This window comes from Camellia sinensis, chromosome 11 (assembly GCF_055761805.1).
Source record: "Camellia sinensis isolate YWXY chromosome 11, ASM5576180v1, whole genome shotgun sequence".
Taxonomy (NCBI): Eukaryota; Viridiplantae; Streptophyta; class Magnoliopsida; order Ericales; family Theaceae; genus Camellia; species Camellia sinensis.
In genome coordinates this window covers 9,636,748-9,660,696 of record NC_138971.1, presented here as the reverse complement: position 1 = coordinate 9,660,696, position 23,949 = coordinate 9,636,748, and the positions used below count along the sequence as shown (strand labels likewise).

Genomic DNA, 23,949 nt, shown 5'->3' with positions numbered 1-23,949 from the left:
CTATCCCTACTCTATTATAACGACGGACACCAAAATCCAAGCCATCAAATGTAAACTTATTGGTACCAATTATGCTTATTGGGCTAGTGTCATGAAGAATTTTTTTCTTGGTCTGAAAAAATAAGACTATGTTTCTAGTTATGTTCCTCGTCTATTAGACCCGAAACAAGAAGGATATTTGACTTCTTGTGACACTTGGGATTGTGATAATGCCTAAGTTCTGACCTAGTTTCATAATTCTGTGGATAACCGTATTGGAATAATGTTTTCCAAACACAGTACTGTTAAGGAGGTGTGGGATTATTTATTAAGTGTGTACCAGCAATCCAACTTTGCCAAACGGTATGAGTTGAAAACAGCTATTCAGAGTGCTCGTCAACAGGATCAATCTATTCAGGACTTCTACATTGAGATGTCAGGTCTCTGGAATCAGTTGGCTCTCATAGAACCATCTAGCCTCAAGGCCCTAGACGCTTATGTTGAGTTTCGGGGGCAAGGTCGTTTAGTGCAGTTCTTAACGACTCTCCCTCAGTATGAGGCTATCCATGGTGGCATCCTTCATCGGTCTCCTCTCCCCTCTATGAATGCTACTGTTCATGAGCTCCTCTCCGAGGAAACCTGTCTTAAGACAACCAGTCAAGCTCTGTCTCCATCTGTCTTCTTGGCTCCTACTCAGCCTCCTCTGTTGTCGACCCAACCACCTCATCAGCTTCAGGGCAATGCGAAGCCCAAAAAGGGGCCACTAGCCTCTAATGAGTGTATTTTTTGCCATCAGAAGGGTCATTGGAAGTACAACTGTCCCAAGAAGGGACATCAGTCTACTCAGTCTTCTTAGCCACCTCAGACACAATTTCGACCTCCTGATGCTTATACTGCATCTACTTTGGCATCTGATCCTAACTTGGCTTCCTTGCATGCCCAAATGGCTTGGCTTCAGCATCTCATGTCCACCTCCCAGCCATCCTCATCTACCTTTGCTCTCACCTCTCTTCAGTCAGGTTTGTTTGAGTCCTCTTCAGGTATCTCCTCTTTTGTCTGGCTTTTTGACTCTGATGCCTCTCATTATATGACTCCTCACCTGTCCTTACTTCAAAACTCTCTCCTCTTACTGTTAATACTGCTAATGGGTCTGGTATACCTATTCTATCTATTGGGTCCGTCTTACCCTTTGCCATGTCTATTGTTACTATTCCCTCTGTTCTTTATGTTCCTTATCTATCTGTCAGTTTATTATCTATCAGTCAACTTGATACTTCTGGTTTTGATGTTATCCTTTTCTTTTTTGTCGGTTGTGTGCAAGATCGAGTGTCCAAGAACCACCTCTCCAGTTGTTTTTTCCTCATTTCATTTAAATTCTCAGTCGAGTCAATTTTACTTATGGCATTCTCACCTAGGTCATTTGTCTGTTGACCGCTTAAGGTCTTTGGCTCAGTCAGGATTATTAGGTAAAGTTTCTCCTAGTCAAATTGATGAATGTCGGGGGTGTAAACTTGCCAAAATGTCAACTTTACCTTCTAATAAAAATACTTCAATTTATGTTTCTCCATTTTCTCTTATGCATACTGATGTCTGAGGACCCTCTCCTGTTCTCACTAAAGGGGATTCCTTATACTATGTGTCTTTTGTTGATGATTGCACCAGTTATACTTGGGTTTATTTTATGACTCATAAATCTGACTTCTACCAAATATATCGTACATTTCAGTCTATAATCACTACACAGTTTGGGGCTACCATTAAATTGTTACGATCTGACTTGGGTGGAAAATATTTTAAAACTGAGTTCTGTGAGTATTTGGCCAACTTGGGTACCATTCACCAAACTTCTTGTACTGATACACCTGCCTAAAATGGTCGAGCCCAGCGTAAACACCGTTATCTCCTTAAGGCAGCTAGGTCTCTTCTCTCTGCCTCAATTCCAGCTTCGTTTTGGGGAGAGACAGTTCTTACTGCTGCTTTTCTTCTTAACCGTATACCTACTCCCCTTCTTTCTGGTCGGTCTCTTTATGAGACTCTGTTCTCTCAACTTCCTAATTACTCCCTCCTTCGTGTGTTTGGGTCTGCTTGTTTTGTCCTTCTTCCCTGTAAAGATCGGACCAAACTTAGTGCTCGGTCTGTCCTATGTGTCTTTTTGGATTATAGTGTTACTCAGAAAGGCTATTGGTGTTACGACCCTATTTCCCGTCGTCTTTACGTCTCCTCTCATGTTTCTTTCTCGAACGTCTGCCTTACTTTAAGCTTCCTCCTATCACTACTCCAATTTCCAACGAGAATTTAGTTCACATTGATCCATTTCCTTCTAAGGTCCCTCTTGATGAGTACATCTCTACTATTCCCTATGACCTTACTTCCTTTTCTCCTCCTTCTCCACAGCCTGCTCCTCCTTCTCCTCCTCCTCCGTTGTTAGTTTATTCTCGTCACCAGGCTATTCCTCCACCAATTGTCTCTACTCCTACTACTGATCCTCTTACTCTTGATGACTCTGGTCCTGCTGCACACTGATATCCTACTCGAGCGCGTCATCCTCCAAACAGGTTAGGTTGGTCTAATATATGTTCTTCTGCTTCCTATCGTACTTTTTTATCTACTATTGATTCTTTTTCAGAACCTCGGTCTTACAAGGAGGCTTGTCAAGATCCCCATTGGATTCAAGCTAGGGAGGATGAGTTGTCTGCTTTATAGAAAATTAGTACTTGAGAGTTGGTTCATTTGCCTGCTGGTAAGAATTTGATTGGTTGCAAATGAGTCTACAAAGTCAAGACTCACTCTGATAGTTCTCTTGAGCGCTACAAAGGTTGCTTTGTTGCCAAAGGTTTCTCACAAAAGTATGGTATTGATTATGAGGAGACCTTTTCCCTTGTAGCCAAGATGACCACTGTTCGTACTTTGATCTCCGTTGCTGCTGTCCGTCATTGGCTTCTTTATCAGATGGATGTTAAGAATGCTTTTCTTAATGGCCATCTCACTGAAGAAGTTTACATGCGTCCTCCCCTTGGTCTTCCTTATTCCTCTGGACTTGTTTGTCGCTTTCGGTGTGTTCTATATAGTTTGAAGCAATCTCCTCGTGCTTGGTATGATAGCTTTTAGACAGCTGTTACTGAGCTTGGGTTTCATCCGTGTGACCAAGACTCTGTCTTGTTTCTCCTCCACACCTCTGCTAGCTTTGTTACCTTATTACTGCATGTAGATGATATGATCATTACTGGCTCTGACACTTCTGTTATCTCTGAGATCAAGCAACATCTCTTCTGCACTTTCGAAATGAAGGACATGGGACCCTTGTGGCATTTTCTTGGTATTGAGGTAGATTCTTCTCCCAATGGTTACTTTTTGTCTCAAGCCAAGTATGCCAATGAGGTTATTCACCGTGCCAGTCTTGTTGACACTAAGAGTTCTGATACCCTCATTAAGCATAATGTAAAGCTTAACACTACTGATGGTGTCCCACTGGATGATCCTACTTTGTATCGCGAGTTTGTGGACTGCTTAGTCTATCTGACCGTTACTCGCCCTAATCTTGCTTATGCTGTTCATATGGTTAGCTAGTTCGTTTCTACTCCTCGCTCTCCGCATTAGGCTGCTTTGGTTCGGATTCTTCGCTATCTCTGGGGTGCTATCTTTCAAGGCTGCTTGTCTTCTACTTCTTCCTTGGATTTGGTGGCTTATGCTGATGTTGATTGGGCTGGTGATGTTACTGATCGTAAGTCCTCTTTTGGTTTCTGTCTGTTTCTTGGTGATTCCTTGATTTCTTAAAAAATCAAGAAACAAACTGTTGTTGCCCGTTCTACTGCCGAAGCTGAGTACCATGCCATGGCTCATGCTACTGCTGAGGTTGTCTGGCTTCGTTATCTCCTCTCTGCCTTGGGCGTTCCTCAATCCTCTCCGACCTCTCTACTGTGACAACCACAGTGCTATTCAAATTGCCCATAACACTGTTTTCCGTGAACAAACGAAGCACATTGAGATTGATTGTCACTTCGTCCGTCAGCACCTTCAGTCTGGCTCTATCTTGCTTCCTTTTGTCCCTTCGACTCTACAACTTGCTGACTTCTTTATTCAGACTCACACAATTGTTCGTTTTCGGTTTCTTCTTGACAAACTCTCCATGTTTTAACAAAAACACCTTGAGTTTGAGTGGAGGTGTGAGAATATAATCGTATATAGGTATGATTGTGTACATATATGGGATGATTGTGTATATATATATTAGGCATGGTTGGATATATATATATATATATATTAGGCATGATTGTGTATATATTAGGCATGGTTCTGTATTTCCTTTTTGGTTTAGGCATTAGGATTATATAAACTATTACGGTCTTGATGTAATTGATACAAGTTGAATATACAAAAAACTTACAGTAGCTTGGGGGAGGGGACAGTCTTGCCACAAGTTGAATATGCAGAAAACTTACAATAGCTTGAGGGAGGGGAAAGTCTTGCCACAGGCAAGGCTTGAACCATTGACAAAAAAATTGAAAGTGTATAGTTGCTTTCATTGCAAGTGAGAGGTTTTTGTAAATATCAAACATTTCTTTTCTATGTTTTTTGTTAAGCAAAGGTCAAAGTAATGCAATAAAAAGCATGCTATTAGGGTGACAAATCTTGTGTAGAAAAGGCAAGATAATTAGGTTGACAAATCATGCCATTCACCTCTCATATTGTCCCATCAATTCAAAGTGAAGGAAAGGGTAGGTGTGAACTCATAAATGACCTGGCCTCTGGCTTAATCCCTATAAAGTGGCTATCCTTGTTCCTAAGACACAAAATTGTGTTTATGTGCTTGCAAACCCAGGGTTTTACCATCGCTACCATTGCAACAAATAATGGCCCTATGTTTGGCAATATGATTGCATGTTTACAATATTATATTTCCTTCTATATCTCTTATCATCATGAGAAGATACATGTAAATATCAATTCCAGCACTTGGTTTTGCACCATCTTCAGTTCTTTACCTTGGCAAGTGCTCCTCTCATGTTGTGGATACAATTACATATTGAACCCTTCTTAAAAAAGACTTTGAATATTCTTATTTTATATCTATTTTTTGATGTCAATTGGTATTTCATCCATTGTTGTCAAATCACGAATTAAATCGTAAATAGTTTTGTTAAAAAAGTGAATCGTAAATCGTAAGATTCACTTTATTTACTATAATGTATAATTATATATACACAATGTTTAAAATGAAGTAAATATTAATGTAACTAAATTATATATATATAATCATGTATATCAATACAATGAAATGATCTCTTTGTTTTTCTTTTTTTCTTTTTTTTTTTTTTGTTGCAAAACAACGTTGTTTTAAGCATTATATGAACATAAATGAATTGTAGTGAGTCGCAATCGAATCATAAGATTCACTCAATTTAAGATTCAGCATCACGAATCAAATCGTTTTGGTTGAAACTCATATCAAATTGTATGAATCGAATCATGAATCGTAAGATTGCAACCACCATGATTTCATAAAAAAAATGACAATAAACTAACTGGGCCATCTCATACACTCATTCATTCATAGCTAAAAGCTAGATTGGTATTATTATGGTCACACCCTCCTCTCTGTTGGATATGTGAAGTGAACGAGTTAACAAATGAAACATGTTCAAGTACTTGTTCATGAGTAGTGAATGGTATTTTGATGTAAATAGCTCCCCCATAGAAGCAACACAATGCAGAGCATGGAGAAGAAAAAAGGGTTCATTTAGAATTCCACATGCAACATATTTAGGGCATTATGAAATGAAGCTTTCGATTGATTTGAGTCTCAATTTCATCCTTATTTTTAAGTGTAGGTATTTGGTAATGAAGTGGGCGATCGTTAACCTCTGAGAACATAGTGGTCACTTCAATAGCTGGAAGTCACTAGAAACAGATGAGAGAACAAAGGCAACCTTAGTTAATGGTCATCAAGACCATTGTTACTGAATTGATAATGGTTGTGTTGTCAATGTGCATGGATACCGCTTATATATGCTCCAAGACGGTCGAAGACCAAGCTCATCTATGGACCGGTGGCTAGCACTCCTTAGACCGGCACATTGCAGCTGTCAAGTCTTCTCTACATTCCATGATTCATATCTTGGAGTTTATATCATGGGAGTTGTAGAGTTAGGTATGATACCTCAAAAGGTGTATCATGACACAATGTGGCTCGTGGGTATGACACCTTTCTCGAGGTATCCATTGAGTCAACAACCCTCCCTCTAAGACCAGTCAAGGAGCAGTTGCTCCCAAAGGAGAAGGAAGCAAGGAAACCTCGATTGCCTCCAAACCACAATCCTCTAACGATCTTGAGCAGCAAATGCCTAGTGTCATAGACGGGCTAATTTGGATGCTCACTCTAGAAGACACTAGAAGGCTCTAGAGGTTAATAAAACTTTCTAGAGTTTCCTAGAACCTTGTTGAGAATGGTGGAAGTTTATACATAATTCTATACATGTATATATTGTTCTTGTATACTCTGGAATGTTCTTTTGTGTCCTATAAAAAGGGGGAGGGCCTTATTTCCCCAAACCATCCAAGTGAATCCTTGAATCCAAGAGATCTAAGAAGAAACACAAGCTCTCTTGTTCTTGGATCCCATCAAGAGGAATCGTAGTGTGCAATCCAAAATCAAGAGAAGGTCAACAGTCGTCAGAGCCACCAGCAAGTGGTGATGGAACAGGGGTTATTGTGGGTCAATATATCAAGGGTTAAGTGTGTCCCAATTTGGTTGCAAGTCACTTAATATTTGAGTCTTGTATTTGAACTTTAGATACAATGAATTGTTTTGACTACTAAGATGCTCGTGTTTTTTCCTCAAGGGTCATTGTCTTCAAGGTTTTCACGTAAATTTCATGCAAGTATTGATCTATTTATGCTATATGTGCAGTTGGTTACGGATTAATATATATATATATATATTGTAGTTGCAATTAAAAACTTTAATTGCCTATATTTCCTAGGCCTCTTCACCCCTCTAGGCACGAATTAGGTCCACTTCCAATCTTTCAAAAACACTAACCCTAGAATCCACTCCTAACCCACATCAAACACACTTATTGGCAGCTTAGGCCAAGTTTCCTAAAGTTGTCATACATCATGCATAGACTCTGCTCTATGTGCGTATGAACAAAAATAGAAACCCCTTTTAATATTGGTTAATTATGTGGAGAGAGGAACAAACTATTTGCTTCCAAAACTTGAAAAAATTGAACACATATTAGACAACAAAATAAGAGCAGGATGTCACGGCCTTAGTTATTTTCAAGTGCTTCATGCGACACTTAGCTACTTACAAACTCGGCTATTGATGCAAAGTCTGCCTAACCTTCAGTGAACAGGAGAGAAGATTAGCACACACAAGGGTTTGAGAGAATGCACTTATATTGCTAGAGAGAATTTACCTCCAAATTGGATGGATGTGAAGTGGGTTGAGAGGCAAATGAGCCTTCACCCATTATATAGCTTTCCCTAGCCTTCTAGGAACCATCTAGAATATACAATTAATAGGCTGTGTAGAATCCTTTAGAGTCTTCCACAATCTTCCAAGAACTATTTAGAACCTATTCTAGAGTATTCTATACAAGTTGTAGAATTATGTACAATATTGCCACAATTCTCTCAAGTCTTCTCGGAGATTTTGGAATCTTCCATTAACCTCCATCCTTCTAGTCCACCTCAGGGAGGAAAATTGTGTGTAGACAACTCGGCAGGACGTGACAAGGAATTTTCTTTCAATATCATATTAATAACAGGGCAAACTTCACTTTACCACTCTGTGATTTGGGCAATGTGCAATTTACCCCCCTAATATTTGGAAACGATCATATAACCCTCACGTGGTTTGTGGACTGAAATGCACCGCTAAATATTCTGTCTAACTTAACAGCAACTGTGAAACACGTTGCAAACATAAGGGAGTTATATGCTCATTTTTAAATTTCAAAGGGGAAAATCGCACATGGAATAAAGCTCAGGGGGTTAAAGTGCACTTTGCCCTTAATAATATGACACCAAATTGGGTGATTATTTTCACATGAAAATAATCACATGAAAATAATTGGGACACGTGCACTTCAATCTAGGAACCACAAGAGAGTTATGTGATTATTTTCATATGTTAGGCGGGTAAACTGCACATGACCTAAACTATAACGAGGTAAAGTGAAGTTTGCCCTTAATAATATGACACCAAAAAATCAAGTTTCCATATCCAAAGGGTTCCATATGAGCAACTGTCCAGACAGAAATTAGGGCAATTTGTTGCAACTTAAATGAGTTGATTATACCTTATTTTAATTTGGAAGTCTATGCAGATTGTTTGGTGCAACTTCTACTTACAGCTTCAAAACATAATTGATTTTTTAACAAAAGCAAGAATATTACCTTCCAGACTTTGAAGAGTGCCCAGCACCGAATTCACATTTGAATAATAGCATGTTATCATCAGTCTTCATATCTCTCAACTTTGCCACAAACTTGGCAGGTTCGGAATACATAACACGTGTATCTGGACAAAATATCGTAGTTCATATTAAAATACAATGAGAAGAAAATCTTGCAACAGATAATAGAAGAAAATGGCATCCAATTCATTCCTAATGCAAGCAACATTGGCTGGGGGATCAGTTTCAGTACTCCCTGTCCAATTGATCCCACCAAGTCTACTTTTGAAAAAACATGGTTAAATTGAAACCATTTTTCAATCGCTAAGGTAAACATACATGCTGGAACTAGTTGCTTGCCTCAACACCATTCACCAGGTGAATCAAGCAACCCACAAATAGAAATATAGAAAATTACCAACCAGAGTTTCCAATTAAACTTTTTCACTGTATGAGGACTTCTTGTCCTCCACACTTTCTTTTTTAATAAATTTCGTTGTTGATTTTCAAAAAATAAATAAATAAATAAACTTTGTTAATTAAAAGTTGCCCATTTGGCAACGCTTTTGTATTATGTTTTCTGTTTTCGTGTCAAAAAATTTTGAAAACTGGAAACAAAAATTCATTTGGTACTGCTCTCTTTTCCAAAAGATTGGGAAGTTTCAATATTTTCAAATTTTAAGGAGACAAAAATGTGATTTCACTTGTTTTAAAAACAGTATTCATTCCCTCCAGGCACTCCCAAACCTCCGGTAACTCACTGAACATATTTTCTCATTATTGTTTTTATGTCTTTTGAAAACATATGTACGTACCAAACATATTATTTGTTATTATTTTTTGCACCCAAAAAAAAACTTTTCTTTGTTTTCTTACTGACAATGTTCCAAACGTTACAGAATTATATAATAGCAGTATGATGACAAATTAGGGACTTTTATTGAATGCTAGTTTGCGTTTATAAGATAACAAAATACAGTACTGGTTTGAAGGATACAGGACAGGTTTTACAGCATGGAATATAAATTAGTGGAAAAGGTTTCACCTATTTTGTCACCGTCAGTAAGAAATGAATGAGGATCAGGAATGAATTCCATCACCATCAATAAGGTTTGCAGTAATGAGATTCCAATGTCATGTTCAAGTGTTCAGAGAAGCACTAGTTCTGCACTAGAAATAATATTTATTCCCATTTCAAAACAGTTATTATTACTAACAAAAAAGACAACTTCAATAGAGTTATCATCTATGAAAATATTGAATAATAAGATTGTTTAATCCACCAACATAAATTTGACACAAGTAACATCAAAAGTTACAATATCTACAATACTGGACTAATTAAATTATAAATCATTATATCTACAATACTGGACAAATTCAATTCGCAATTTATCAAAAATCGATATGAATCTATGGATGAATCTATTTTAAGATAAAATTTATGGTGAATCACACGATTTACAATTGATTTGCGATTTGATTTACTTTTTACAATTCATGCAATTCTTGAAACAAACTTGTTCAACATATTTTGATCCTTTTTTTCCTAATTACTTTTAGTGTCAATGACACAATATAACATCTAAAAGTGTTCAGTATGAAAATAACCAATACTTGCGCATGGTTTGCTGTTATTTTGGTGATCATGGAGTTTTTAATGGGATCCAATCAAATCCTTGAATTATCTATTGCTATTTTAGTGTCATAATACAAATTCTTAAGATTAAACTAACTTGATGTATAACATCTTCTCAGACAGATGCTAAGTTTAAAGTAACTTACACCCATAAATTATCTATCGTTGTTTTAGTGAAATACATATGATTTAACAGTACATGGGTCAGGTCAGCCAAACGAATAATTCTGCAACTTTCTTTTGAACAATAACCATACATCACTTAAATTGTTTTAGGTTTTAAAATAAAATACCTCAATTGGTTCATTCTTCATAATATTCTCTATATATAGGTTCCTGGGTCTATTTTTTGAATTTCAAGAGAGATTATATAATAAATAAATAAAATAAAATAAAAAAATGTTGCAGACCATGGAACTTGAATTGCGGCATGTTGTTTGCATAACAAATCCTAAAATCTGCACTTTTCTGTCTCATCTTTTTGGTTCAGTCTGGCTATGCCAACACCACCCTTTTGGCAATGTATGGCTATGCTGAAGCCATTTTTTTTTTTACCATTTTAAAATTTCATAATTATTATTAACTATCCCACATAATAAAAAATTGGCATGCTTGCATCGTATTGCATGCTCTTCGTCTATTTACATAACATCATACTGCTTGCCGTTGCATGAAATTTTTCTTTTACTCTTGCAAACATTTAAATAAAAAACAAAATAAAAAATCATTTTACTCAACCCAATTTTCACGATACACATTGTATGGACTATATATATTATTGCATGATTTTCATTATATGAAACAAAAGTCAAGGCAAATTCACTAGACTCAGAAATCAACAGATTTGGAAAAACAAAACCGAAATAGAGATGAAGAGTTCCTAACACCTTCCCTACTCATGACAGTAAATCCTCAAACTCATCTCCGATTTTCAAAGACTAAAATGGAAGTCAACAATAGGCCCAAACTTGCATTTTTCTAAAATATTTTTTTCAATGTTAAAATAAAGCTTTTTTTTCTTAAAAATGGCTTTGGTTGACCTCACACACCCGAATTATATGTTAGATGACGACTCCAAATTTTCAAACACTTATAGCCTGAGTCACAGATATCGGGATCGTATTCCTTTCAGCGCATAAATTCTTGATTTATTGATCCTTGCATTGAGGATCTAAAATCTAGGAGCAACATGCCTAAAATGAAATAAATATCAATATAGCTAAATTGTGTATATATAATCATGTATATCAATATATTTAGTTAATCTTTTTTAATTTTGCGAAAATGACACTATTCATGCATTATGCAAACAGGCCCAAATCGCAATAAATCATAGTGAATCATAAGATTCACTCAATTTAAGATTCAACTACACGAATCGAATCATTTTGTTGTTTTTTTTTTTTTTTTTTTGACAAATAAATCGAATCATTTTGTTTGAAACGCATATTGAATCGTATGAATCAAATCGTGAATCGTAAGATTCTAACAACAATGCTTATAAATGAGAAACTCAAAGAAGAATTGGACCTTTACAACCTTTAACTTACCATGTAAACCAGCTGTCACGAGAATGGCTGGATAATTTTGTGCCTTAATCTGTGCAAAATAAGGCAACGGTTTCAGTCTGTAAGTTGTTAAAAATTTTCAGAACTAACTAACCAAGACATCAATTCAGATGGTGCCAATTGCCGAGTGTTGGTCACTGTAGGCCAGCTTGTTTGTAGGGATCTCATAAGCTGGGAACAATAACATGACTAAATAAATAAAAGAGTCATTTGGTGCACACATTATCAACAGGGGAATATGACTTCATGTAGAAATAAAACTCTTCTTTGCGAGGATCACCCCATTCCTACAGCAACAAAAGAAAATCGGTTGGATTGAACCTGTCTTATTTGGAATTTATCAACACCATAATCTCCAACTTCAAATAAAAAAAAACAATAGGGCTGATCTACATCCACCAGATACTACAACTCATATTATAAGATAGCAGGGCTGCAACTTGGGCTGTTAGAATAGCCCATTATACAGAATGGTAAAGGGTCCCAATCAAGGTTTGTTTCTCCAGAGTACCAGAGACAAGTTACAAACATAAAGTCCCAAGGTATGGAGCCCCAGAAAGATGCTGGCCCAACTTCAATGATATGATAGCTTATTTGGGTTAGGTTGAACTTTAACCCAAGACACAACCAACCCAAATGGTTGGAGTGGCTGCCCAAGCCTTGACCAAATCTCACCTAGTCTTTAAATTGGAACCAATCAAACCCAAAGTCGCTGGTTGAACCGTTCGGACATAGATTTTCTTTTCCATTGCACATGTTAAATGCTAAATTTTTTTTATTTTTTTTTGGATAAATAATCAAACTTAATTAAGAAAGCATCAAGACGATGCAAATAATACAAAAGGAAAACCAACACCCCACACTGGGCGCTAAACTAACTAATCAACTCTTCCACAAAATCAACAAAAGTCAAAACATCAGGATCCACAAAACCCTTCACCCAAAAATCAAAAGTAACCGACTTTCTAACCAAAGAGCTGAGTGACTCAAATCTTGAAAAACCCGCCTATTACACTCCAACCAGATCAACCAAAACAAACAATGTGAAGCAAGTTCCCAAGCCTTCCGACGCCTCTTGCCCACCCTAGCCCCACCCCAACTTTGTAGAACACCCAACACAAACCCCGGCTACACCCAAACCAAACCAAATAAAGCAACAATCAAATTCCAAAGCTGAACCACAACCAGGCAATGGACAAACAAATGATCCACAGTTTCCGTATCCCTGCAACACATACAACACCAATTTACCAACACATGTCGTCGCCGAATTAAGTTATCAATAGCCAGAATGCGACCCAAAGCAGCTGTCCAAACAAAGAAAGCAAGCTTGGACGGTGATCCCACCGCCCAAATGTGCTTCCAAGGGAACACCCCAACTCCACCCCCTTCAAGCATCCCATAAAACGACGACACCGAAAAAACCCTTTTATCCCTTGGACCCTCCCATAATAAAGTATCATCCCCATCCCCTCCAAACTGCAACTCATACAGAAAACCCAACAAACCCACCAGTTGGTCCAACTCTCAATCTTGCACATTACGATGAAGATAAAGATTCCACGTATATGAATGCCCTTGCCGCACCCGAACCAAAGCAACCAACTCCTCCACATCAGCGGCAATAGCAAAAATCAGTGGAAACATGGCCGCCAAAGACAACTCGCCATTCCACATATCTTCTCAAAAGCGAACCCGATCTCCCACCCCCACTTTGAATCGAACCCTATCCTAAAAGGCCTTCCTCCCCAACCAAATCCCCTTCCAAAAACTACACCCATGTGATTGACTCACCCTATTTGAACACCACCCCCCTCTAACCATCCCATACTTGCCACCACCAACCTCCTCCACAAGCGATCCCTTTCTACCACAAAACGCCACAAACACTTCCCCAAAAGAGCTCGATTGAACACCGCCAACCTCCTCACCCCGAGGCCCCCCCTCTCCTTAGGAGTACAAATCCTCGCCCAAGACACAAAATGATAATGAAAACCCTCCCCTCAACCATCTCACAAAAAATCCCTTTGTAGTTTCTCCAACCTCCTAGCCACCCTAGCTGGAATCACATGCACAGACATGAAATACGTTGGAATACTCGATAGGACACTTTTGATCAAAGTGAGCCACCCACCTTTGGACAAGTATTGACGCTTCCACCCCACCAACCGCCTTTGAACACGATCCACCACCCCATCCCATACCTTAGTCTCCTTAAAAAAAGCCCCCAACGGAAGACCCAAATAGGAAACTGGCAACGTAGACACCTTGCACCCCAATACAGGAACGTGCGCCACCTCACCCACCGGAATCAATTTTGACTTTGCCAAATTAACCCGAAACCCCGACACTGTCTCAAAACACAACAACACACATCTCAAATAACCAATCTAATCCACATCCGCCTCACATAAAATCAACGCATCAACAGCATAGAAAAGATGAGAAACCAACAGAGAGGCAGAACCACTCCCCACCTCAAACCCTAATAACAAACCACCTTGGACCGCTCTGGAAATTAGACGGCTCAGGGCCTCCATGACTAGGATGAACAATAAAAGAGACAAAGGATCACCCTGTCGTAAACCTCTCCAAGTAGGAAAGAAACCCGCCGATGTCCCATTCACCAAGACCGACATCCGCATAGTGGAGATGCAAAACTGCGTCCATTTCCTCCACTTTTCCCTAAAAACTTCCAATTTACATTATCATATGCCTTCTCAATATCCAGTTTACAAATGATACCCCCTTTCCTTTGACTAAGCCGTGAATCCACACACTCATTGGCCACTAGCACAGCATCAAGAATCTGACGACCACCCACAAAAGCATTCTGCGACTCTGACACCACCCCCTCTAAAACAGCACGAAGTCTATTAGCCAGGACTTTTAGCTAATAACTTATAAACACTGCCTAACAGACTAATCGGCCAAAAATCTCGAATATCCTCCACCGCCCCTCTTCTTAGGGATCAATGCTATGAAAGTGGCATTAAGACTCTTCTCAAACTGTCCCTGTTTGATAGAATTGCTCAAACGTAGCCATCACCTCCCCCTTCACCACCCCCCAACAATGTTGTAAAAAAGCAATAGGAAAACCATCTGGTCCTGGCGCCTTATCAACCGGCATACTCCTCAATGTGCCCAGCACCTCCTCTTCAATAAATAGACTCTCTAGCACAAGCCATCCGCCTGGGATATAGAAGCAAATCCAACACCATCGAAAGTCAGGACTCCACACCTCCCCCTCATCCCGATAAAGATGCTGGTAAAAACCCACTATACCAGTCTTAACCTCCTCTTCTAAAGAGAACATCACCCCATTCATCCGTACCTTCCCTATCTGATTTGCCCACCGATGAGCATTTGCCATTCGATGAAAAAATTTGGTATTGCGGTCCCCATCTTTCAGCCATAAACATCTGGATCTCTGACAATAACTGATTTCCTCTATCTGGGCAACCTGCGCATACTCTTTCCTAGCCCCCTCCCAGCAAATCGCATCCTCCGCAGAAAAACTCCCCTCAGCTTCCTTCTCATCCAGCCCCTGAAAGACTGCTAAGATATTCACCTTCTAAACCTCCAAATGGCGAAACACCTCTACATTCCATCTCTTCATATCAGCCTTGAGGAATTTCAATTTCTAGGCCAATCTACAGTTAGGCATCCCAACCACCCTATAGCTCCTCCACCATCCACCCACCATCTCTAGGAACCCCTCTGCTCGTAACCACATATTCTCGAATCGAAAAAGTGAGGGACCACCCCGAGCTCCCCCGCTATCTAACAACACTGGCCAATGATCAAAGATCGGACGCTGCAATCTCAACTGAATCGACTGAGAGAAATGCTCCTCCCAATCCCCAGATACCAAAAATCGATCAATCCGAGGCATAGCCCGACCTCCAAACCAAGTAAAGTCCCCACCCTGCACCGGCAAATCAAGCAAACCCATCGTATCAATAAACGCAGAGAAAGCCCTCATAGGCCCTACCACCGAGCTCGCACCAAGCTTCTCCTCCAAACTCCTTACCCCATTAAAATCACCCCCAACACACCAAGGCAGGCCCCCACCGAAATGTAGCATCCTGCAATTCCTCCCAAAAAGCATCCCCATCCCCCTCTCACCGGCCCATACACTCCAGTGAACACCGACTAAAAACCATCATCCACACATCTGAATAAACAAGACAAAGAAAACCCCCTACCTCTTCCCCCTCCTTCACCACAATAACCCAGTAAATATTCTTACCCTTTGGAAAATACAACAAATGTCGAATACACAAGAATAAAATAAATAAAAAAAGTTAGGTACCAGCATTATAATTACGCGAAATAAGAGTCTTTTAAAATTGATGAGATATGTCCTTTTACATTTGTCATAATTGCTAAAAAATAGTAGAATAAAATGTAACATTAAATTCTATAAATTTTGTACTTTAGATGTGTAAATACAATGTGTTGCCCAAAACATGTGTATAATAATCAACAAGAGAAACAAACCAAAAAAAGTACAGTGAACCAGGTTCGGCTTGGATTGAGTGCCAAAGGATTCACCAAATGCAGCCCAATCTTGGGTCTGGCCATTAAGTAAACTTTTCCTAAATATGCCTTTTAGTTGGGTTGGGCTCTGGTTTAAACCACCCAATCACATCACTAGATAACATCACCAAGCTACTTGTCCAACTTTTTTATCCAATTTTGTCTTCTACATATAAACGTTTACTACTCTTTTAGCCCAAGGGAACAAGTGGGACCAATTAAGGGATAGATCCACCAAAGTAGATGTGCATATATGAAAGGATTTCCAGCCAACAGATCTATGAAAGAATCAGTAATTCATGCATATATAAAACAGGAAAATTGACAATGAACAAAGAATCATTACGTGAAGCTGTACGTCCACATCCCTTACAGTAGGTATTTAATCCTTTGTTCTTTTAATCAAAATATTATCAAATGCACAAAGTGGGTGCCACCCATAAACATTATAAAGCAGGTACAACAAAACTCCTAAACATCTTATATGTAAAACTTTACTAAAAAATCTCCAAAAGGTCCAAAAGTCAGTTCAAGGATGGATCTATAATGCCTAAGAACCAACCATTGAAAGGGGATAAGAATCTACTTTTCAATTTAAAAAGTTGTACTTCCTTTCCGTCAAAAGTCCTTTGGTTCCACTCCCCTAAACTAAGGCGCACACACACTTCCAAGGTGGCGTTGCATGTCAAACACCAAAACAAGATGACACTCATCAGACACTTCTCGACACTCAGTAGGCACACATCCGAACATGTTCCACTAAGGTGTAAAATTAAGAAGTACGGACACTTTTATGAAGGAAGCATGTCTCGTCCAACACCCATGTCCGACACAACACTCTTTGGACACTCCTAAAAGTGTGTTCGACACTTCTTCAATATTCTCATTGGACACTTTAGCGACATTTTGCGGACACTTTGGTGACGCTTCTTGAAAACTCTCCAAATATGTCCTATATGATGAATCCCTTCATTATAACAATATTGTCCATTCTTCATAACACAAGTAATGTATCCCATATATGTTTGAAACTTTTATAATACAATGTTATATAATTGTTTTACATTGTTTAGAATGTAATTGCTATGTAAATGTTATCTTGGTGTTTAAGTTATGTAATATATAGCTTTTAAATGTAAAATATGTGTTGTGTAACATTTTTTTATTATCTTTGAATAAATTATTCATATATATAACATATAATAGATATATAAAAATATAAAATTTTAATGTGTCCCCAGTGCGTCATATCCTACATTTTTTTAAAATCGACATGTTGGCATGTCGGTGTCGTGTCAATATCGTATCACGTGTCCGTATTTGTGCTACTTAGGTTTAAATTTTTCTTCACTCAGAGATGCTTCAAAAAATTGGAAAACATGTAACAAACACATTACAAGACATTGTTTGGAGTCTTTAGACACACATCAAACACACTACAAGTTTCAATAAAATAACTTAGAATCTAATGACCCAAAAAAGGGAAGAAAAAAAACTAGATAAGACCAATTATGACATGCGGCAAAAGAAAATTGAATACCTACTTAATGAACAAGAAATACTAGAAACAACGACCAATTTGAATATATATGATATATAATAAACATATAAAACTATATATTTCATGCGTGTCTCACACGTCATGTCTTACATTTTTTTTAATATTGTCATGTCGGTGTATTCGTGTCGTATCACGTGTCCGTGTCTATGACTACATCTGTCTATGTCTACATATGTGTCTGTATGTATTAGGGTAAAGTGTTGATTTTCAGGACCTTAGGATTGGTGAAACTGTAGAACTAAATGATTGGTTGTGTCACATTTTTATATTTCAAAATGTTAAAATGTTATTGGTGTTTGTTAGGTGTCTTGAGTTTTCAATGGATATCGGAATTTGGATTGTTGGATTTGGTTCAATAGTTCATATTTTTTATGGATATTTTTTTTATTTTAAATTCCTTAGCATTCACCTCTTTTGATGAAGCCATCCCCTCACCCCATTGCCTCGTGCTTAGGCCTCAAGAGGCCTCGTCACCTCGGTTTGCTTTTTGCTTTAAATAACAGACATTAGCTCATAAGTATCTGGTCAGATTAATTCCATGTAGCCAATAGAATTGGAGAGATGATAGACAAAAGATATTATCATATGATAATCACCTTTTAGAATCAATCTCCAGGACCAATCTTCCAAATTGTAGATCAAATTCCAGTAAATGTAATGCCACTAACAGTTACTAAAGGATATTAAGGTTTAAGAGTTGATAATCTACGAAATGGAAAGAGCAGACCTCCCACTCTGACGTTGTAAGAGGAATAGTTGGATCAAGCATTGTTGTCAAAACATCCACAAAAGGTACTTCAGCTACAGCAACCTTGAATAAATCAGGCCGCATGTTAAGAGCAGCACCAATAAGCAATCCCCCTGCACTTCCTCCTTCAATACACAAGTTTTCTTTTGCACAGTACCTTTTCTCTATGAGATATTCTGCACAAGCAATAAAATCTGTGAAAGTATTTTGCTTCTTCAACAGTTTTCCGTCTTCATACCACTGTCTCCCCATTTCACCACCCCCACGAATGTGAGCAATTGCATAAATAAAACCCCGGTCCAACAAAGACAGTCTTGATGCCTTGAAATCAGGATCCAGACAATACTGTTGAAAACACGCCATTTGCAGCATCCACCAAGTAAAAGTTAGAATGAAAATCTTGAAATACAAGCAGGACAAGAAGCATCATTTCATTTGCAAAGAATAATGGACCAGGAACTCTGCGTCCACATTTGCTTGTGCAGTAGTTTATGGGTATTACCCCTCCCAGGCTGGACTAAACTGGATATACTTTTTAAGATTACTCAAAAATCCATTTAAATACAAACTCTTAGTCTTAGAAAATAATCGCTGGACAGGTTCTATTGATTGTGTGAATTACGACTAGCAAAGAAAGCATGGAAACTAGAAAGTTAAAGACATGTGAATGTTCAAAATTAGTGCAATATTTTTTAAGACAATAATGATGCTGAAGAACAGAAGGTGAGAAGAAAATTAGTTAATGAATAGTATATTTCATAGTTATAAGCAGCCATTAGATGAAGCAATAATACAGAGCAGAACTTCAACATCTAAACGGGCACCAAAATGCATAACCAGAACATTACAGAAAAGAAGCCTAAATTTTATTTTTTCAAAAACATAGGCATCAGACATAAGACCGTAAGTTTTCCCATTTCTAAAAAATGTAGTCTCTTAACAGAATAAAATTCCTGCCTGAATATATGACAGTAATTTGAACAATAAATCAGGTATTACCTCATAGGAACCATAACCAGAAAGTAGTAACGGATCAGACCCATCAAGCTTCACAATATTTCTTTGATAAACAATTGATATAGGGATTTGAGTTCCATCTGGAGCAGTGGCCCATTGCCTTTCAGTTACATAATTTAAGGCATCAAAACCTCCCAAGACCTAGTCAAACAGTATGGAAACTATTACACGTGAGATTCACAATCTTCATATTTCACTTGCAAAAGAATTTAATGGCAATAGTGAAATTTCTTAACCAGGAAAGAAGTAATATTTGTCGCACACAAATAAGTCACAATCTTTAATCTATCTGCTTATTGCAAAATGTGAAATATGCACACAGACATGCTATGCAGAAACTTTAAAAATAAATAAATAAATAAAGAGGAAAATCAAAGAGTAAAAATCTTCACAAAAAAAAATTCCAAGATGAACCACTTGCGCCAAAGTACATACATCATTAAAAGTTAAACGAAATTACAAAATAAATCTAACATTCCCCAAAATTTCAACACATTTACATAACAAAATCAGACAAAAAGTAGGTTTGATGGAAGATCAAATACACTTAATGGGAAACAAAAAGGAAATTAAACAACAATCTAACAGCCACAATATCCCATATACACAAATGGGAACAAAAAGAAAATTAAACACTTCGAGGCAATGTTACTGCCAGTGTGCCACAAATTAATATCCCACACCGGCCTTAAAATATACTAGAAAAAAAGAAAAATTCCATGTATCTCACAAATATAAATTTTGGGAATATACAAGGTGTTAGCAAAAACCTTATGCCAGGTGGTAAATTTAGCAGAAAAAACTACATAAGATGTATCAGTGCAAAATGAATTCTTTGAGCTCTTATAACTTATAAGGGACAAAGGTTGCTGTATCGCGAGGACATCATGTTACGACAAGCCAATGGTGGGTGATTCTCAGCCAAATCTTCTCATCATTTTTTGCGAGGTGGGGCAGATAGCCCTTTCCTTTGGAAGAGCATTTTGGAAGGTGGGTGTCCCTACCAAGTTCTCTTTCTTCATTTGGAATGCAGCTCTTGATTCTATTCTTAAAACTTAGAGAAAAGGGGGAAAATGCTCCGTGACTGATCTTACATCTGTTGTAAGGTGAAAGAGTTCATGAATCACTTTTTGCTTCACCATGATGCAGGAACAGAGTTAGCGAGCACATTATTCTCTGTGCTTGGTATCTCTTGGGTCATGTCTGATCTGTCATTCAATTCTAACCATGTAAAGAGGGTGAAAAACGGGCAGTGCCTTTGTGTTTGATGCGTCTATGGAGGGATAGGTGGCATACTTTTGATGACATGGTGCTGAGTTGCGTTAATTTATTCCTTTCACTTTTGGCTTACAGCTAAGTTTTTGAATCATATTTCTCTTTTGCAGATTTTATAAGAGAGCACAATATTTGTCAAGGTCTTTAAGTTTGCTTTGAATAGATCTTGAACCTGTTTGGCGCAGCTTTTTATAGTTGAAAGTCCTTTTGTAAGGACATACAAGAGGATACAATTTTGTTTGGTGAATGTTCATTTTGGAAATATTTTGACATGAGGAAATGTTTTTAAACGTTTGGTGACAAGCATTTCAAACGTCTCAAGTAGCTTCTAATGGACAATATTGCCCATTAACATTATTATTCACCTAGATCATTTTCATATTAAAATTTAATAATAAAAATAATAAAGAAATTAGAAATAGAAAGTAATTGTATGCAAATTTGACTCAAAAGAATTAAGGATAGGACTCAAACTCTAAGCTCTCAAACACTCAAACCAAAACATGAACAAAGAAAATATACAACTAAAATGTGCTTGTCGGTCGGGATTGCCAATCAAGGACCTAACACTTTGGACTATGAAAAATAAAAAGGAGTTAAGCATCACAGTACAGTTACATCATGCAATACCTCCATTCTTTTGGAAACATGGAATGAAAGAGTAGTGTCATCCTAATATAGTTTCAAATGTTTTGAGTTAAACAATCTATGAAAGTATATAAGAAACAAATAGAAACAACATTAAGAAAAGCAGTCAACACACTCACTAATGAATAAATACAGAAATGCGAAAAATTATATCCATTAACAAAGAGCAGAGAGGAATCACATTGATTAAGCTAAATATGATATGACCTACAAGGTAGACATGTAATTTGAAATCCAATTTAACCTGCTAATAGTTTGACAATCACTCATCAGTTGACTTACTGTTTCAATCTTCTTCAGTACCGAAATCCCTGTGTTCATATCGTAATCATAAACGGAGTCCGGTGTCGTCAATGAGCTATAAAAAAATCTTAAAATGCTGGAAGAAAATTGTGATTCTGATGGATCCACTGAATAAACAGGATCAATAAAGTCAACAGCCTGACCACCTTGAAGCCTTTCAAGTGGTTCTCCAATGGGTGGAAGGCCATATATAGTTACTTTGGGAAGGCCCTTTTCACGCTCATATACGACAAGATGATCATTAAAAAGTTGTATGCCCTGAATCTTTACACTGGACAAAAGTAAAACAAGTTAAGCTCTGAAATGCTACAGCAAGAGAAGTACATGGAATGCTGACAGGGAAGAATATTGCAATTCTTTATGATTAACATAACATCTACCACAGATATGCAAAGTCATCAGATCAATTTGCAGAATGGCCATGTCACACATTAAATTTTAGAATTAACCAATGAATTCTGGGAAACTCCATACAGGGGTAGTGCTATAATCATTTCCTTCTCTTGCTTTGTGGGTGTGATAGGGATTGGAACCACAAAAACTGATGGTAGATGACTGCTTATATTTAGCCAATTAGCTCTAATAATACGAAGCCCCTGATTAGCATGAAGACAGAAACAAAAAATACAAAAAATACAAAAAAAAAAATGCCTTAACATAGTGACAATCAGCATTGAATAAAATAAGTACAAGATTTAATAGAAAATTAAGGGAGGGAAAAAAACTCTCCAATTTTTCTTCTTGATATATCTGACTTTCTTTTCACTTTTGCTCATCAAGTGATTATGCTGTGTTGCCTGGAGTTTATAGCGAGCAAGTTGCAACTTAGGCTCAATTCGTGTATTGATATTTTCATTGTCATCTCATCTCATGTTTTATTTTCATTCCTAATTTTGTACCACTGCAAAAGTTTGACAAGAACACAAAAAAAGAAAATTTGTGTAACAAAGTATATCATTTCATGTGGCAATTCTTTTATAGGACAACACAATGTACTTTTAGTAGCTTCAATTGTAAAGGCAAGATAATGATTAATGAATGAAATTTGGGGTTGAAAAATAATATTATTTTGGATTAAAACATGGATGGTGTTTCACCAGATATAATTACCTCAAGATCATACATTCAGGATGGTTACAATCATTTACTATGAAGCACGAACACGTGTCGGACATGGACACGAGTCAGACACGCGGTGGACACATGTCGGCTATGAAGCACGGATACTTCAAATAGGAAGACGTATCCGTATCAGATACCGATACTCCTTGGATACTTACGGATACGTATCAGATACTTATTAAAAGTATTGGATACTTCTTAATTAATTTTTCATTAATTTTGAAGTATCGAATACTTAGTTTTGAAGTATCGGATGCTCCAAGTCACATATTATCAGATACTTCTTAATTAATTTTGAAGTATCAAATGCTCCAAGTCACATATTATTCCTTTTATGAAATTAGAATTGTATCATTTCTTGCATAACATCAAAATATAATATAATTACAAGGATAAATAGAATATTTTTACAATACTTTGCTTAGTTTTTTTATAAAAATAACATAGTAAGTTAAAGTAATAGAATTCATCAAATTGACATATCTTCATTGTATCATGCATGTCCCCTATAACTTTATAGAAGTAAGGATTAATAAGATGATATAACAATAGTAAAATTAACTATCAATAAATAAATACACAAATAAACTTGTATAGAATATTTTTGACTAGTGCAAAAGAAAAAAGCATAGGGTCAAGTTGTGGATTGTTTTGATATTATAATATCAACATATTAGACTTGATATTGAAACGAAATATTTGCAAGACCTATTGAAAATCTAAAAACTAAACTAGCTACTGCCTTAAATTAATACCTAATTCTTAAAGATTAGTATTTTGCATCATAAAATTACTGTGGTTTCTCAACATTCTTGAGCTTATGTGTAACTCACTACTAATAATTTATTTATTTTTTATTTTTTACAAACGTATCCTACCCGTACCCGTATCCTGCTTTTTTAGGTTTTGCTGTATCGCCGTATCGGTATCGTATCGTATCGTATCGTATCGTATCGTATCCTATCCGTACCTCGTATCCATATCCGTGCTTTCTAGCATGTCGAACACTCTACCTAACATGTCCCCTTTCTTTTTTTTTAAATTTCACAACCGAACACTCTTAGACACGTTATGGACACGTTGAAAATAGAAACCCTAACCTAGGAGACAGAGAGACACCCTAACCCATTGAAGAGAGAGAGAGA

The 23,949-nt window shown here is 37.3% G+C and overlaps 1 protein-coding gene across 10 annotated transcripts in view; it reads right to left on the bottom strand.

Annotated features, from left to right (window-relative positions):
• Positions 1-23,949, bottom strand: part of LOC114257432 (uncharacterized) — a 42,917-nt gene that overhangs the window by 4,175 nt on the left and 14,793 nt on the right. For 2 of the 10 annotated variants that reach the window (XR_014343495.1, XR_014343498.1), the window contains 7 exons: positions 21,662-21,953; positions 19,439-19,597; positions 18,419-18,784; positions 11,810-11,875; positions 11,571-11,619; positions 9,427-9,546; positions 8,383-8,506 (listed from right to left, as the gene is read on the bottom strand). Coding sequence is in view for 5 of the 10 variants with exons in the window: in XM_082893563.1 (XP_082749689.1) it covers positions 8,383-8,506; positions 11,571-11,619; positions 11,810-11,875; positions 18,419-18,784; positions 19,439-19,597; positions 21,662-21,953 (1,056 nt within the window). In the remaining 5 variants the exon portion in view is untranslated. The remainder of the gene's footprint in view (positions 1-8,382; positions 8,507-9,426; positions 9,547-11,570; positions 11,620-11,809; positions 11,876-18,418; positions 18,785-19,438; positions 19,598-21,661; positions 21,954-23,949) is intronic. The other 8 variants (XM_082893563.1, XM_082893565.1, XM_082893566.1 and 5 more) reach the window with 5 other exon arrangements.